Source organism: Centroberyx affinis, unplaced genomic scaffold (assembly GCF_046629955.1).
Source record: "Centroberyx affinis isolate AG114_WGS23_722 - 3 ecotype Tasmania unplaced genomic scaffold, CSIRO-AGI_Caff_v1 ptg001064l_1, whole genome shotgun sequence".
Classification (NCBI taxonomy): domain Eukaryota; kingdom Metazoa; phylum Chordata; class Actinopteri; order Beryciformes; family Berycidae; genus Centroberyx; species Centroberyx affinis.
The window spans coordinates 9,699-28,183 of record NW_027279614.1 but is presented as its reverse complement, the minus strand read 5'-3'; the positions used below and the strand labels follow the sequence as shown (position 1 = coordinate 28,183).

General features: G+C 41.0%; 1 protein-coding gene and 3 non-coding genes across 4 annotated transcripts in view; 1 reads left to right on the top strand and 3 right to left on the bottom strand.

Annotated features, from left to right (window-relative positions):
• pex5lb (peroxisomal biogenesis factor 5-like b) overlaps positions 1–9,654 on the bottom strand; it is a 49,568-nt gene extending 39,914 nt beyond the window's left edge. The window contains 3 exon segments of the mRNA XM_071523098.1: positions 828–855; positions 858–947; positions 9,565–9,654. Of these exon segments, the coding sequence (XP_071379199.1) occupies positions 828–855; positions 858–947; positions 9,565–9,636 (190 nt within the window). The 5' untranslated portion in view covers positions 9,637–9,654.
• trnar-ucu (transfer RNA arginine (anticodon UCU)) lies at positions 2,459–2,544 on the bottom strand. The gene is given in 2 exon segments: positions 2,459–2,494; positions 2,508–2,544. It is a non-coding gene; the product is annotated as a tRNA-Arg (tRNA).
• On the bottom strand, positions 3,563–3,648 carry trnar-ucu (transfer RNA arginine (anticodon UCU)). Its single transcript is given in 2 exon segments — positions 3,563–3,598; positions 3,612–3,648. It is a non-coding gene; the product is annotated as a tRNA-Arg (tRNA).
• A 7,335-nt stretch (positions 9,655–16,989) lies between the features above and the next one.
• Positions 16,990–17,075, top strand: trnar-ucu (transfer RNA arginine (anticodon UCU)). The gene is given in 2 exon segments: positions 16,990–17,026; positions 17,040–17,075. It is a non-coding gene; the product is annotated as a tRNA-Arg (tRNA).
• The last annotated feature ends 1,410 nt before the right edge of the window (positions 17,076–18,485 follow it).

The following is an 18,485-nucleotide window of genomic DNA, read 5'->3' as shown; positions in this document are numbered from 1 at the left end:
GAAAGTGAAAATGAGTGGAAAGGAGCAGTGAGGAGGACAGAAGAAGACAGAGGTGTTAATTAACGGTGCAGAACTCCTGCTGTGTTGGAGCTGACAGATGAGGACAGAGGAGGACAGGAGGAAAGAAAGAGGAGGATGGAGGAAAAACCGGAGGATAGAGGGGGGAAAAGGAGGATGGAGGAGAACAGAGAGCAAAGGAGGAGAACTGGACGTTAGAGGAGGATCAGGGAGGAGGAGAGGGAAATAAGAGGAAAGGAGGAGAGGAGAGGCAAATAAGAGGAAAGGAGGGGAGGAGAGGAAAATAAGAGGAAAGGAGGAGAGGAGAGGAAAATAAGAGGAAAGGAGGAGAGGAAAGGAGAGGAAAGGAGGAGAGGAGAGGAAAATAAGAGGAAAGGAGGAGAGGAGAGGCAAATAAGAGGAAAGGAGGAGAGGAGAGGAAAATAAGAGGAAAGGAGGAGAGGAGAGGAAAATAAGAGGAAAGGAGGAGAGGAGAGGAAAACAAGAGGAAAGGAGGAGAGGAAAATAAGAGGAAAGGAGGAGTGGAAAATAAGAGGAAAGGAGGAGAGGAAAATAAGAGGAAAGGAGGAGAGGAAAGGAGAGGAAAACAAGGAAAGGAGGAGAGGAAAATAAGAGGAAAGGAGGAGAGGAAAGGAGAGGAAAACAAGGAAAGGAGCAGGAGGAGGACAGAAGAAGATGGAGGAGGAAGATGAGAAAGAGGAGGAGGTGGAGGAGGGAGAGGAGGAGAAAGAAGAGGAGGAGAAGGATGAGGAAGAGGAGGAGGAAGAAGAGGAGGAGAGGAGGAGGAGGAGTTAATGAGCCTGTGTTACCTGCGGTGTTGGAGGTGAGGGGGGGGCGGGGCGGGGGGGGGCGTCGCTCCGGCTCTCAGACAGGAAGTCATCGATGGACGGACTCAGCAGGGGGCGACTCTCCTGCTGCTCACCCACCAGCTGCAACACACACACACACACACACACAGGAGGAGGAGGAGGGGGGGGGGGGAGGAGGAGGAGGAGGAGGAGGAGGAGAAGGAGAAGAGGAAGGAGGAAGGAGGAGGAGGAGAAGGAGAAGGAGAATGAGAAGAAGAAGAGGAGGAAGGAAGAGAAGGGGGAGAAGAAGAAGAGGAAGAGGAAGAAGGAGAAGAGGAAGAAGGAGGAGAAGAAGGAGGAGGAGAAGAAGAAGAAAGAGGAGAAGAAGGAGAAGAAGAAGAATGAGGAGAAGAAGAGGACGGAGGAGAAGAGGAAGGAGAAGGAGAAGAAGGAGAAGAAGAAGAAGGAGAAGAATGAGAAGAAGAAGAAGAGGAAGGAGGAGAAGAGATGGAAGGAGGAGAAGAAGGGGGAGAAGGAGAAGAACAAGAACAAGAGGAAGGAGGAGAAGGAGGAGAAGAAGAAGAGGAAGAAGGAGAAGAAGAAGAAGATGAAAAAGAAGAAAAAGAAGAAGGAGGAGAAGAAGAAGAGGAAGGGGCAGAAGAAGAAAGAGAAAAAGTTTCAGGAAAAATCACTTCATAATAAACTCCTATATAACAAAATGTATTTTCTTATATTAAAGGCATTTTGTCAACAGATTAGACTGACATGTTTCATATTCAATGAAAAATGGCTTTTTCTCCTTGTTAGCTAATTCTCCATATTATAATATACTGCTATTTAACAACAAATACCAAAACATTTACAAGTTTTTTTTGTTTTGTTGTATTTTTATATCAAAACCCCTTTCCTTTCCTTTCCTCTCCTTTCCTTTCCTTTCCTTTCCTCTCCTTTCCTTTCCTTTCCTTCCTGGTAAACAGAGATCTTTAACAGACTTCATGCTGCAGCAGGAGGAAAGAAAAACCTTTTCAAAACCATTTCAGCTGATCTCCTATTGGTTTAGACTTCTGAATGATCTCTCCCTGCTTTATGTCCCGCCCCAACATCCTGTTTCAACAGGAAATACATCACATTAAGGATGGAGCCATTGTGACTAGTTTCTTCTTGGAACCTTGGTGCTATCCAGCGAACCGGCCCGCGTTTCCACCAGTTTTGAGCAGAGCCATTGTAATCATGGATGCGTCATCAGTGGAGGGCGTGGCACAATGCACACAGGAAGTAAACAGTAGTAGCAAGATGGCGGATCGCATTGATTACCTGCGAGCTTTTGTTCTGTTATTACAGATATTTGTTTTTATCCAAAAAACAAGCATGGACCAACTATTAATGAGAAGAAGACGTAGACGACTGTTACGTGCACCTGTAGAATATGACACTGATGTCCCACTGATGTCACGGAAAACCTGCTATTTTTTTGGTTCCAGCTGGGAACCAACTTTTCGGGATCCGAACCAATTTATTTTTGGTCGAAATGTTCCGAACGGTTCAAAATGAGGTACACGAACCGGACCAGAACCCATTCCATGTTGGTGGGGTAACTGGGAATCAAACCCCGGCTCCTCCAGCTACAGTTTGATCTCTAAACAGCTAAAGCTCGACTCCGGTGGGACTCGAACCCACAACCTTTGAATCACATCATTTGCCTAGAAGTCCAATGCGCTGTCCATTGCGCCACGGAGCCACTTTCATATCTGAATCCAGCTTGACTGAACAAGTTTAGGTCACAAAGAAAAACCTCTTCTCCTTTAAAAGACAGAGCCTTCTACTTGTTTGAAACTCCTTTTAATGCATTTAAAGGCATTTTGTCAATAGATTACACTATTATATTCTAATTCATATTCAATGAAATATGACTTTTTCTGCTTTTTAGCTAATTTTCCATGTCATGGGGGTCGGGGTTAGAGGGGAAGTGGAGCAGGTTCTGCCGGTTAAAACGTCTAATGAATCTTTCTCCAGGACTCTTCAGCAGGTTGGACCACAGTGGGAATCAAACCCTCCAGCTACAGTTTGATCTCTAAACAGCTAAAGCTTGACTCCGGTGGGACTCAAACCCACAACCTTTGAATCACATCGCTAACTGTCGATTGCGCCACAGAGCCTCGTTCACACTCAGCTCCACAGCCGTCAGACTCATACAGGACAGGTCAGAGGTCAGAGGTCAGAGGTCGGCCATATGAGCCTCTTTCAGATTAAAATCGTCTGTTCAGGCAGCAGAGCTCAACACACACATCTACATACAGTACATATCTGTGTATATACAGTATATACTGTATATATGTACACAGATCATTGTTAAAGGTGTTTCAGTCCCTAACTGTGTCTGCAGCACAGCGCCCCCTGTTGACACACTGCTGCCACACAACTGGCTTTGTTTACACAGTGATTTATTGGATTCATGACACTATTTACACTCTGAAATGTTTTGTTTGAGCTTCTGATGCAGAGACTGTGTGTTAAACTGCTGTGAGCTGCAGGTTGACAAAGATCTAAATAACAAAATAACAAACAAAATAAAAAATAGAAACAGCAGCTGGTGAGGGACTTTGCATTCTTTGCATGAATCACATCACATTAAGGAAGCTAGCTGCTCTGCTAACACCATTTCACTGTGACTTCAAGTTTCTTGCTCAGGTTGGACCACAGTGGGAATCAAACCCCGGCTCCTCCAGCTACAGTTTGATCTCTAAACAGCTAAAGCTCGACTCCGGTGGGACTCGAACCCACAACCTTTGAATCACATCACCTGCCTAGAAGTCCAATGCGCTGTCCATTGCGCCACGGAGCCACTTTCACGCACCCGATCTCCAATGACAACCAATAACACATCACAGATGTTTGAACAGTCCCGCCCCTCTGTCCCTCCCATCCAATAAAACTCTTTCTCTTCCTAACTGATCTCCCATTGGTTTACACTGACTTTACAATAAGGGTACACTAAGTTAAGGGTTAGTTAATTAACAGTTAACAAATGTGTAATTTACTAATGGTGTTCATGTTAACTAAGGTATTAATTTACACATTATTTAATAGTTTATAAAGATGACTATTAAATAATGTATAAATTAATACCTTAGTTAACATGAACACCATTAGTAAATGATTACCAGACACATTGGTTAACTGTTAATTAAGGGTTAGTTCATGCTTATTGTACCCTTATTGTAAAGTGTTACCAATAATTTCTATAAATTAATTCTCTCATAGCAGAAGTTACAAAGTGCTTAACAATAAAAGAAGTTGGCAATAAAAAGAAAGGTAAGAAAGGAAAAAACACAATAGGGAGAAGAAATTAATAAAATAAAATAATTCAGTATAAAACATGCAAGTGACATTATGGAAGGATAATGTGATATTTGGGAAAAACAAAATAAAATGTCCCACTAAACGGGTCGAAAGCATAATAAAAACCCAGCATGGTTCTTAAAAAGTTATTTTAATGCTGCTGGTTTAGAACGGTTCAGGTTCTCTTAGAGGGTTCTGCTGCGGTTAAAGCCTGGAGAACCACTTCCTGGTTCTACGCAGAACCGTTTTAAGAGCGTACGGTCCAAGCAGACAGAGGTCGACTTGGGAGAAGCAAAACAAATTCAATTTTTAATACGCAGACATCTTTTGATTTCAGAGTTACGATCCATTTAGATGTTTAATTTATCGGAGCTTCACCCCAGAACACAAACTACAGAACAGACAAAGGAGAAACTCAACAAAGGACTTTCAAGACAATTAAAACACAGACTGTGAAAAAGATGTCAGTCAGTATTATATAAACTGAGAGGAAAGTTTTGAGTCATCATGGCTCATTGCAGGAAGACTTTAGGTGACACTGAATCGTCTTTTCACACAGTAAAACACATTATTAACGTCAAAGAAGAAATGGAGAAAATTCTGGAAACATTCCCCTGGACCCATTATTGCTTTTATTGGAAGTATCACCTGAACTCCTGTTTACCACAGACCAGTGTTATATACTGCATATTTTGTTGAAGGTTGCAAGAAAAATAATTACTATCAATTGGATGAAGCCTAACCCTCCCACCACTGTTCAATGGCTACAAAAAGTCAAACATGTTTACATGATGGAACACATGACTGCCCAGCTACAACTAAAACCGCCTATTTTTTTATAAGAAAATGGTCATCAGTTATTGACTACCTTAGTTAGGAATCTTGTGCTTTATTGTTTAGATGTATAATTTTTGTAGGTATATGTAGATGTGTGTGTGTTCTACTTCTGTATGTATGTCAAGTGAAGCCCAATCTTAAGGTGATTTTGTTTTGTAATGTTAATTGCCTGTTAATGTGTGCTAATGGCAAGAAAGTAAAAAAAAATGTAAATTTCATTCAAAAGTTCATTTGTTAGTTTGTTGGTGTGACTGTTTGTCTACCAAAGCTGAGAATATTGTTATTGTCAGATATGATTTTGTCCAGAACTCCATGACTGTCTGTATTGCAGCTAGAGAGATAACAGAGAAACTATGATCAGAACAGTCATTCTTCTACATTCTCTAATTGTGTTAACTTCTTGTAAATTAAATAATGCTGAAGTTTAACAATTCATCAGTTTGCTGGGGGACCCTCTGGAACACCCTCAAGGACCCCCTGGTGGTCCCCGGACCTCACGTTGAGAACCACTGCGGTAGAAGCTGAGCTGCTGGAGCGTTCAGAGAACAATCTGCACTAAATCACATGAGGCAGAAAGTCGGTGTTGCTCTGCTCTTTACAGACTGAAACTGCAATTCAGGCCCCGCCTCCAATCAGTGATGTCACAGTCAGTCCCTCAGAATCAAAACCTACAGCTGATTGAACACGCTTTCAAGATATTCCTAAAATTCCTAAAACATATATTATTCCTAAAACAGCAAGGGTTAATAGTGCTAAAACACAAACATTGGACATGTGGAGGAATGCTGCAGGACGTTAAAAGCCTGTTATTGGGACATGAATTTAAAGTGTCCTTGTGTTTTCTTTTTGTTTATTTTTCACCCCCTTTTTCTTTTTCTTCTTTGTATAATTGCAATTTTACTTTGTATGTACTCAATATCCTAAGCCTGATTATTTTACATTTAACTGGATATTGCTACTAGGGTTGCAAAATTCCGGGAATTTTCAAAGTTGGAAACTTTCCATGGGAATTAACGGGAATTAACGGGAATTTATGGGAATAAACAGGAATAAACCAGGAATTTACTAAATTGAAGGTATGCTCTTAATAGGGAACTTAAATATAGTTGGGGAAAATATATTTTAGCATAATCCTGACTAAAACAACCAGATATCATGCAAGTACAGTTGACACCCTGCTTGCTGCAGGGCTGTTGAGGCCACGCCCCCTACAGGCACTGTGCATTCCTCCATCACATGCATAGATGATTTCTAGAATCCTGGACCACACTTTTGAGCCCAGAGCACAAGACTATTGAAGCCACACATTTGAGCCTGTGGACTGCACAAAGTAAGTTTTGATGATATTATGTGGTAATATATTGAAAAAATTTGATGTATTACTAATGTTTAACTTACAAATATCACATATAAATGTATTCATACAGTAGATAGCTAGCTGATAAGTTAGTATTAAATATTTATGCTTGGATATGATACCTTTCCATTAAATTATCCTCAATTCCCAGTTAATTCCCATAAATTCCCGTTAATTCCCATGGAAAGTTTCCAATTTGGAATATTTCCAAAATTCCCCAGCTTAACTTCCCATGGAAATTTACCGGAAACTTTCCGGAAATTTACCGGAAACTTTTCCACCCCTTTGCAACCCTAATTGCTACTTTCATTTTTATTTTTGATCACTCTGTTTTGTGTGCCCCTTGGAGGGAGGGACAGTAGGTGGGAGGGGGGTAGGGGGTGAAATGTTATGTAATCTGTAGTATTTTGTATGCTCCTATGTATGTCATTCACCCACTAAAAGGGAAATTTAAAAATTTAAAAATAAAAAACATTTAATTACCAAAAAAAAAAAGATATTCCTAAAATTTACATACACAATTTACACAATTTTACACATCTGTCCTCACGCCAACATCTGACTGAGAGCAAAAAGGCCCCGCCCCTTCTCTGGGGGTTGCTGAAAGGCATTCTGGGAAGTGTAGTGAATCCCTAACTGCAGTAGAAGTAGACGAGGCAGGTTGGGGGAAGGTGGCTTCACAATATAGAACCTCCTTGGGCTTCACCAGAAAAGTAAATTCCATCACTGAATAACTGCTGAATGTCTTGAGCATCACAGACTGCTGATGTCTAACAGAGTAAATCCCAGCCAGTCTGATATGAAGGCTGATACTGGCTTAACCTCCGGCTGTAAACACACTGACACTATCACAGATCTGTGTGTGTGTGTGTGTGTGTGTGTGTGTGTGTGTGTGTGTGTGTGTGTGTGTGACTGTCTGCTCTGCCTAATCCTAATCCACACAGCCGTGTCCGTCCACATGTCAGATGGAATATGTGTGTTTTTAATCTTGTGAACGAGCAAATGGCACAACTGTGGGGTAAAAACCACAGAACCCACAGAACCCACAGAACCCACAGAACCTACAGAATCCACAGAACCCACTGAACCCACAGAACCCACAGAACCCACAGAATCCACAGAATCCACAGAACCCACAGAATCCACAGAACCCACTGAACCTACAAAACACACAGAACCCACATAACTCACTGAACCTACAGAACCCACAGAACCTACAGAACCCAAGGAACCCACTGAACCTACAGAATCCACTGAACCTACAGAATCCACAGAACCCACAGAAACTACAGAATCCTCAGAACCCACAGAATCCACAGAACCTACAGAATCCACAGAACCTACAGAATCCTCAGAACCCACAGAACCTACAGAATCCACAGAACCCACAGAAACTACAGAACCCACAGAATCCACAGAACCCACAGAACCCACAGAACCTACAGAATCCACAGAACCCACTGAACCTACAGAACCCACTGAACCCACAGAACCTACAGAATCCACAGAACCCACAGAACCTACAGAACCCACAGAACCCACATAATCCACATAACCCACTGAACCTACAGAATCCACAGAACCCACAGAACCTACAGAATCCACATAACCCACTGAACCTACGGAACCCACAGAACCTACAGAATCCACAGAACCCACAGAATCCACAGAACCCGCAGAACCCACAGAATCCACAGAACCCACAGAACCCACATAATCCACAGAACCCACAGAATCCACAGAACCCACTGAACCTACAGAACCCACAGAATCCACAGAACCCACAGAATCCACAGAACCCACATAATCCACAGAACCCACAGAACAAACTCAGTCACTTCCACAGCTTCTATCAGCATCTTTTCGATGCTGATAATTAAATAGTTTATGAAGCAGAACTTAAAAACTGAATGAAATCAAAAAATGAAAAGCTTCATAACAATGATGATGATGATGATGATGATAACAACAAATGTCATTTATATCACACTTTTGTGCTTTACAAGAGAAATAAATGAGATAAATGAATAAATTCAATAAAGAAGTGGATTATATATACATATATACCGTATATATATATACTGTATATATATATATATATATATATATAAAGTACTCACATGCACATTCACGTAGCCACATTCACAGACAAATGCACACACACAAGCACTTCCACTGTACACACATACACACACACACACACACACACACACATACACACACACACAAAAACAGAATAGAAACGGAATAGAAACTAAATAAAAACTGAATTGAAACTGAATAGAAACTGACAACATTCAGTTTAAGTCAGTATTCCCACTACAGTGTGACGTGGTTCAAAGTGACGTGGTTCAAAGTGATGTGGTTCAAAGTGACGTGGTTCAAAGTGATGTGGTTCCTCTGGTTTACAGGACTTACTGACTTATTTAAGCTTGTGAGCAACAGTAAGTTTGGTTTAGTTTTTTAATGGAACACAGAAGCTGAAAACAATGGAGAAACACTTGATTTGCATTAAATAATTTATCAAATTTGGGTTTTTTTTCCGCTCAGAGCGATCGCATGGTGTCAGAGGACTTTATTATGCTGCAGCTGTATGGAGACATCTATGGACATTTTATGAGGACATTTATTCTCATAAATAAATAAATAAACGAAAATATTTAAATAAAATTTTTTTTTTTTTTACAGCAAAACAAATTTCAATGAGTTTTATCCCTAAATGAGACCCATCATTTAAAGAATTTGACACTCACTCATTCACTTAGTTACAAAATGATTGCTGGTATGAAAATAAAGCAGATTATGGACATCTGTGGAAACTGTTTGACCTTTGACCTTTTTGAAGCCTAAAGGACTGGACTCTATTTACTACAGCTGTTTGTCAGAAAGCTTCTCCAGCAGTGAGTCTGGAGAACTGCTGGGAGCTGAATGAAGACAAAAAAACTCATCTGACTTACTGGCGGAAGGACGCCAGTAGAGATTTTTTTGAAGGAAATTTAGCTAACAAGTTAAAGCTCAAAGTGTTTTTGGTTTTGGACTGTTGGTCCGGTCCAGAACCTGGATTTCTGTTCAAGCCCCAGGTCTGGGTTTCCGCTGCCTGGGAAATCTGATCTCATTTAACAAGCAAAACATATGAAAACAGAAAAAGGACACGCTGTACAGTGCTATATAGCAAACAAACCAGGAAGTGCCGAGCACTTCCTGGTGCGTGGTCGTCATGCCAACCTTGGTTGTCACGGTGAGGAGGGGGTTTCCTTCTGAGGAGGCCTTTTTAGCAGGAAGCTCCTTCAGCACCATGGCAACGACCCTTTCCCCTTTCCCCTACAGAGTGAGATCGACATGATGAGTCCAAAGTTCAGCATTCAATATGTGAGATTTATCAATATGTGTGATTTATCAATATGTGGGATTTATCAATATGTGGGATTTATCAATATGTGAGATTTATCAATATGTGAGATTTATCAATATGCGGGAGTGTTGAAGGAACCTATCATCTGTAAACACACTAAACTAAACTCTGCTGTGGGTTTGCTGCCATCTAATGACAGTAAATGTCGTGCTGTTGCAGTTGCCATCTGCTATTGGCTGGTCTTTGGTGTCAGGTGACATCAGCTTCTACAGGTTACAGCAGGCGGTGACATCACATGGCACCACAGATGAGCCAATGTGATGTGGTGTGGTGCCATGTGATGTCACCGCCTGCTGTAACCTGTAGAAGCTGATGTCACCTGACACCAAAGACCAGCCAAGAGATGCTGCGAGACGTTTCAAATGGGCCACGCCTGCAAAGTGCAAAACCCTATTCAGTTTCTGTGAGTAAAACAACAAATCGACATTTTCTGTGTTCTAATAATTGATGTGAAATGAATCTGGTGTTTTGTTAAAACCTTTTCACAGTGGTTAAACAACTGCATGACCGTTACTGGACACTGAGGCCCTCATTTACGAAATGAACGTCCGACAGAAAACTGGGCGTTCGGTCATTTCCACGCACAGCTCGGCATTTATCAGTTTGGACGAGAGCGGAGCTACGATCAAATCTCACGTCAAGTCTCAACTCCTGTAGCAAGTTTTCCAGTCAGCTGGACTTGGTGCAGCAGAGTAAATCTGCTGAGTCGGAGAATTGTTATTAGACCATATATTCTGACTGGCATCTAAGCGTATACAGCCACATATTCATCACTTAAAAATATGGAGCCTATGGCAAAATATTCTATTTTGTAAAGGCCTACATCGACTATGTGTCATATAGCCCATCCCTAACATAAATATGTATTTTCAAATTGTTTGCAATTAACAGGGTTAACAGTTTTCTGGTGTAAGATTAATTTCTCTTTCATTTTGAGATAGCCTACTTGTTTGAGGTCTGACCATTTTTTCTTCACCTAAATGTAAAGAATTGCTATATAAGCTATTATATTACAGGCTATACATATCACGGATGTATAAATTAAACATTCAAACCTCAGCTGGAGTTCGATTGCAAAGCTGTTGACCGCAGCAGTGATTTCTTTCCATACTGCATTTTTCCGACTTCCTTTGATGCCACTTTCCAGGCTGCCAAACAGAACTAATTGGTTCAGTTGGACTTTGTGACGTTAGAGTTTCTATTTGGAGGTCGGAGAAGTTTCTCTTCTTGGACGTATTACGCCTCTCCATGTGGTAAACTCTGGGGGCGAGGCCTCTAAACGGAGAACATTTAGGGGCGTGATATTTAAATGAGGATTGTTTTCAGCCTCCACATTTATCAACGCCCGATCATCCTTACGCTGTGATCGGCGAGATACGAACGTTTCATGAATCACACGTGAACCCTGTCCTGAGATGATTTCTGTGCTGGTTTCTACTTTAGATTGATAAACGAGGGCCGATGTGCTCAGTAGAACACAGACCTCCGCCATGTCTGACAACACCCTGCTATCCACAAGAAAAGTTCATCCGTTCTTCCTCGGCCCAGAACCAACCTTCATACCAAGTTTTGTGCAAATCTGGGCCAAACTTTCAGAGAAATCCTGCTGACAGACGGACGGACGGACAAACTTGGCGGAGGGAACGACTGAATTATCTGGAAGACACAAAACGCTAACAAGCTAGAAAACTTCTGTGCAAACTTCCATTCCCTCCAAAGGGTTTCATGGCGACGACGTTCCACCAAAACGAATATTTAGACGAGTGGAACCTCCAGAGGAACCTTGTTCAGTCTCTTTCATTTGTCTTTGACTGTGAAGCACTTTGCAAAACTCTGTTTCTTGAATAGTGCTGTAAACATTATGTTATTACCAGAGGAAAGACACCTGACAACAAGAGACCAGCTGAACTGTCTCTATTTCTCTCTCCCTCTCTCTGTCACTCTCTCTCTCTCTGTCTGCCTCTCTCTCTCGTTGATTTGTCAGTGAACTGACTAAGAAACTAAAGTTTAAGCTGGGTTTCTTTTTTAGAAATAAGCAATGCCTTACAATGAGTAGTAGGATGCAGATTGTACGAGTAACATTTTTATCAGTGCTTGATTATGCAGATGTGATCTATATGCACACTGGGGCCCTGACACTCAAACCCTTTGATCCTGTTTACCACACTGCTGTTAGATTTATAACCGGTGACATGCTTAGAACACATCATTGTATTATCTATGAGAAAGTAGGATGGCCGTGTCTTACCACAACACTGCCTTTTGTTTATTTACAAAGCCTTACGTGTCAACCTACCACTGTATTTGTCTTCACTTTTAAGTTTCAGTGCTACAGGACATCAGACACGTTCTCAGGCTTACATTAGATTGGATATTCCACGTATGAACACAGAGGCCCCCTTTACACCTTGCATTAAAACGCGTCTCGTATCCAGATTGTATCTAGATATGATTTAACCTGATTACATTTACACCTGGTATTAATATGTGTCTCCAGTGTCCACACTGAGATCCGACTGAGATCCGATCGCTCTGTCCAGCTCAAACAACCGAACGTCACATCCTCCTCTCGTTTGCGCGGGTCCAAAAAAAAAAAAAAAGATGATACCCATCCATGAAGCCACGCTATTGTATGGACTTGAATATCCATGCTAGTAGCTTTCCTTGCTAACTGGCTAATGGCTGCTACCTCGCTGGTTTGGAACAGTCACGTGGGATTACGTATTTCCGCCCACGTAGTTGTTGTATGTGGATTGCATTTACACTTGTGTTCAATATGGTCACAATGCGTCCCTGACCACCTCCGGAGGCGGTTTGGCCGATCGGATCACAATCCTTCCTCGATGCGTCTTGGGTGCATTTACACCTGTACTTTCATGTGGTCAAGCACTATCCGATTGCAATCCGATCACCCAAAACACATTTTAATGCAAGGTGTAAAGGGGGTCAGAGTCAGGGAAGACCGCTTTCACCTTTTACGCTCCTAACAGATGGAACAGGCTTCAGGACTCACTCAAACCGGACCGACTTGTCTCCATAGAGACGTTTAGGCTGCTGCAGTGCTGGGTGATGCATTATATAGGGATTGTTCTTGTTTCTCTTAGTTTTCTTATTTTGTCTGCATGTGGATTGTCTGGAAATAACTTGTCATGAATTTGTTTGTTTTGTTTTCTTGTTGTTGTGTACACAGGTCTCTCTTGAAAACGAGATCTCGATCTCAATGGGACTTACCTGTTTAAATAAAGGAATTAAAATTACCTTGTTGAAACTGCTGACTTAATTTCACTTATTGCCGTAGCACAAATGACAGTTTACAGTGTTTTTACTTGAACGTGTTTTACACTTTAATGACTCTATCGTTTATTTAGACTATGAAAAGAGGAAATCTCCCAATCCTCTGTCTGAAAACCCGATGTTTTCAAAACAGATCGACACTACAGAAGGTCGCCGGTTCCAATCCCCAGACACACTCTGCACCCCCCCCCCCCCCCCCCAACATGTCAGCCGCCCTGGAGCAAGGCAGCGGGCGTGAGGCTGCTGGGAGACAAGCAGCAGCTTCATTCACTTCTGATTTATTAAGTTATTTTTAACCAAAGCTTTTATTGGATTTTAGAATATATATAAACCACCTGACAGATTCCAACCACAACAAAAAATGATTAGATAAGGAAAAAAAACAGACGGGGAATAAATAAAAGCAAAAAAAAACATAATGATAAAAAAAAAAAAGTAAAAGATGGATAAGCGTGTTACATGAATATTATGTCATACAGCTCTCCAGATCTCGTTACAGATGTTGATTATGTCAGAGAGTCTAGTTTTTGATTATTAATTTTAAAAAACTTCTGTCATAAAACTCATCCGTCAAACATCCAGTCAGAGCTTCAGACCTGCTGATGGAAATGAAACCTGTAGTTCCCAATTTCATCTATTTTTTCTTAATTTTTCAATTTGTATTTTTCCCCTTAGGGATGATTACAGTTTCATCTGATCTGCTGATGATTTTCCATTGTGGTGAAATATTCCTTATTTGCTTATTATTTGTTAGGGATATTTCTTCTATCACCATACTAAAGCTTCTCTGTGTGTGTGTGTGTGTGTGTGTGTGTGTGTGTGTGTCCACATTATGGGATGTTCTCTCTAAACAACTTATTTCACCTGTAAGGACAAAATGGCTTCCAAACATATTTCACACAAACGCTCTTACAGTTCTTTTGCTTTTACAAGTATTGCCTATGCCGTGTTACACACACACACACACACACACACACACACACACACACACACCTACACACACACACACACACACACACACACACACACACACTCCCTCTGACAGCAGTGAGCACTTAAGCGAGTGAAGCTGTCAGAGGCGTCCGGGGACTGAGAGGAGAGACGTGTGAAAGAGGCTGAGAGTCAGTTAACCTGCATGAAGCTCCAGCAGATTAATGTCAAGTACAATACTACTGCTAATAATACTTCAATACCACCTATACTACTTCAATACTACTTCAATACTGCAATACCACCTACAGTGCCACCTATACAGTATATATTGTCCTGTGCTGTGCCTTGTACCCTCTTTTTTTTTTTTTTAGAATTTTTTTTTTTAAATCAATGTTTATTGATTTTTCTTTTTTAACAGGAAATGTATAAGTAAATATATTACATGAAAAACAACATCAGCATAAGACAAACAAACGGCAACAACCACATAAAAAAAGAAAAACCGTTATAATAATAATGATAAAGTCAACTAAAATAATGATTGATTTTTTTTTCCGACTGGATCTTAAAGGGATAGTCAACTAAAATATGCATATATAAAAAAAATACGCATTTCTCATTAAAATGTTTTTTTTTTGTCATTGTTGGTGTAAAAACCAACATGAAACTGAGAATCTGAAATGCTGAGAAAAGTTGATCAGCTGATTTCTCCGTTTTGCTGCGGATTAAAAAAAAATCAGAAGTCGACCTCAACACGCCGCTCTCTCTCTCTCTCTGTCTCTCTCTCCAGTGTAAAGTGAAGCTCGCTCGACCAACATGTCACAGACATGTCAGTCAATTTAGGCCACGCCCACAAGCTTCAGGCAAAGTAACAATTAAAATGACCTCACATTATCTTATTATCTACAGAAAACAGAAACAGAAAACAGATTTTGTTTTCCTGAGATCTCGAGTTAATTTTCTCATCTCACAAAACTAAACAAAATGTGTTATCTAATGTCATGATAATGACATAAATAACTCCATATCTCCAGAAAACAAAGAAAATTAACTTGTTACCATGGGAAAAAACCTAAATATGAATATATGAATGTATTAATATACTGTATGTCCTCAATGGGCTTCTGTAGTACTGGTCTCTCCCAGAGTGAATGAACTGAACTGTCTGAGTGTGAAGCTCAGCCAAGATTCCCTGGAGAAATAAAGGATAGAAAAGGTTCAACTTTAAGAAATATGAACCTTGGAGGAACGGTAACTCACAGAGGTGAGACCAAGTCAACTCTGCTCGAGTCCCGAGTCAGTCTCAAGGCTTGAGGCACAAGTCTCAAGTCAATCCCAAGTCTAAATGTAGATTACCAAGTCAAGTCCATGTGATTAATGTCAAGTCTCAAGTCTAAATGTAGAACAGCAAGTCAAGTCAGAACAAATCAAGAGTTCAGTATCAATTTAATATCTTAAAGAAAACTAAATATCTAGGACTTTTCAATGCAATATGGTTTTAATAGGATAAAAACTTGGTAAGAGCATCATGAGTTTGATTTCTATAATCAGTTTCAACTTCAATAAATTCAATCATTCCATACAAATTCAGAAAACAGAATTTAAATTCAGTCGTCTGCTGGAACAAATCTCATCACTTTCAATCTAAGTCATTTACACAAACACAAGATCTCAAGTCAAGACTTTAGAAACCTTTTCAAGTCATCAGAGTACAAGTCAGAGTCAAGTCCCAAGTCACCAGAACCCAAGTCAAGTCAAGTCGAGTCTCAAGTCTTCTCTTCATACATCAAGTCAAGCCTCAAACTATTAAAACTGGGACTCGAGTCCAAGTCATGTGACTGGAGTCTCCTCCTCTGGTGAGTCCTGTGAGTCGGCTGTGTTGTCTTCACCTGAGGTTGAGTTCAGATGAAGCTCTGCTCTGCGTCTCAGCGGCGGCGGTCTGGACTCGGCTCAGCGGGCGGCGAGCCGAGCCGCAGAGCAGCATCAATAAAACATCCGGACGCCGTCCAGAGCGTTTATTATTAGACCGGCTCACACACAGGAGCCTGACGGAGAGACGAGAGGAGAGACGAGCGGAGAGACGAGAGGAGAGACGAGCGGAGAGACGAGAGGAGAGACGAGCGGAGAGCCGACGTCTCCGGCTGATCCGGATGAGTCCGACCGCACCGATTTCCCACCAGGCATTACTGATCGATCGATCTATCTGTGTGTGTTTGATGAGGTCTGGGTTCAGATCGTTTCACGCTCAGTCTCACTCCTGTCTCTACTGGAGAAGCTTCATGCAGGGAAAATGTTTCTGAAGTAAACAGCATTTTTTAAATAATGCAGAACGAAAGTATACTTTTCTCGTATCGACACAAAATAATAAACATGCCTGAACTGAAGACAGAAAGAAAAAGAAAAGAAAAAGACAGATGTCAGCATATATATCTACATGCCACAACTTCACACTATCAAATTAATTACATAACAACTTCATAAAGTTTGCGTATTGCTACAGTTTTCACAGCTTTCTTGTTCTTTAACGTTTTAATTAATCTTCTGTGCCGTTCATATTCCTCCACAAACACAAAAAACAAAGGAGATTTACAGGAAAACTTGTATTCATGTCTGTGAAATTTGGCTAACAGAGCTATTAAACTTATCGCATAGAAATATTGCCTTTCTTCTCCGTCATAATCTGTGAACCTGAACAAAAACAGGGAAAAATCCTGATAAATATCAATAAAATATCTGGCTGTTCTACTGTAGGACTCTGAAAGTCTCTCTGCTTAACGCCTGAAATGTAAATGTTCAAAGTTGATATTTTGAATCTGTATCGTCGGTTTGAGCTTTTCAGCTTCTGCACGTCCAGCTGGCAGCTTTCAGCTTTTCTACCTTTTCTGTTCATTAAAGTCTCAACAAAACGGCATTTTGAGATCAACCTGGGGCTCGTTCAGATCAGTTAAAAAAGAAGGGCGGGGCAGGACTGTTCAAACATCTGTGATGCGTTGGTTGCACTACATGAAAGTGGCTCCGTGGCGCAATGGACAGCGCATTGGACTTCTAAGAAAACGATGTGATTCAAAGGTTGTGGGTTCGAGTCCCACCGGAGTCGAGCTTTAGCTGTTTAGAGATCAAACTGTAGCTGGAGGAGCCGGGGTTTGATTCCCACTGTGGTCCAACCTGAGCAAGAAACTTGAAGTCACAGTGAAATGGTGTTAGCAGAGCAGCTAGCTTCCTTAATGTGATGCGATTAATGCAAAGAATGCAGAGTCCCTCACCAGCTGCTGTTTCTATTTGTTATTTTGTTTGTTATTTTGTTATTTAGATCTTTGTCACCCTGCAGCTCACAGCAGTTTAACACACAGTCTCTGCATCAGAAGCTCAAACAAAACATTTCAGAGTGTAAATAGTGTCATGAATCCAATAAATCACTGTGTAAACAAGAAGGGAACTCAGAGAGCGCAGACCTGCGCCAAGGTTCGTGCTATTATTGCTTGTTTGTGAGTCGGATCCGGATCCACTCCAAAATGTAATGGGTTCTTCCTTGGCCCGTGCTACACCCTTCCACCAAGTTTCATGAAAATCGAGCCAGTAGTTTTTCGGTAATCCTGCTAACAGACAAACAAACAGACAAACAAACAAACAAACAAACGGTACTGAAAACATAACCTCCTTGGCGGAGGTAACAAAGCCAGTTGTGTGGCAGCAGTGTTTCAACACAGTTAGGGACTGAAACACCTTTAACAATGATCTGTGTACATATATATACAGTATATACACAGATATGTACTGTATGTAGATGTGTGTGTTGAGCTCTGCTGCCTGAACAGACGATTTTAATCTGAAAGAGGCTCATATGGCCGACCTCTGACCTCTGACCTCTGACCTGTCCTGTATGAGTCTGACAGCTGTGGAGCTGAGTGTGAACGAGGCTCCGTGGCAATGGACAGCGCATTGGACTTCTAAGCAAAAGTTAGGGATGTGATTCAAAGGTTGTGGGTTCGAGTCCCACTGGGGTCGAGCTTTAGCTGTTTAGAGATCAAACTGTAGCTGGAGGGTTTGATTCCCACTGTGGTCCAACCTGCTGAAGAGTCCTGGAGCAACATGCTTAAATCCTACTTCCTTAATGTGACGTATTTCCTGTTGAAACAGGATGTTGGGGCGGGACGTAACGCAGGGCTCTACGAACCAGTAATCCCTTAAAATAACCTTACAAATTTACATTAATTGAACTCCTTAATTCATGCAAAATCCCCTTAAAATTAGTTAAGGGAGTTATTAATGGAGGAGATCCCGTCAAAACCTCCTTAAACTCTCCTTAATGTTTGACTGCTTACTTTCTAATTTAATGTAAAATACATTTTCCATTAATAACTCATTAATAACCTGTGAACCTGCACAAAAGATATGAAAAATCCTTTAATGTCTAGTGTCTCTGTGAATCAACCCATGAATAAATAACTTATAAACCCATTATACTGACCTTACTTTTTTAAAGCTGTTATTTTTAATGGATAATTCA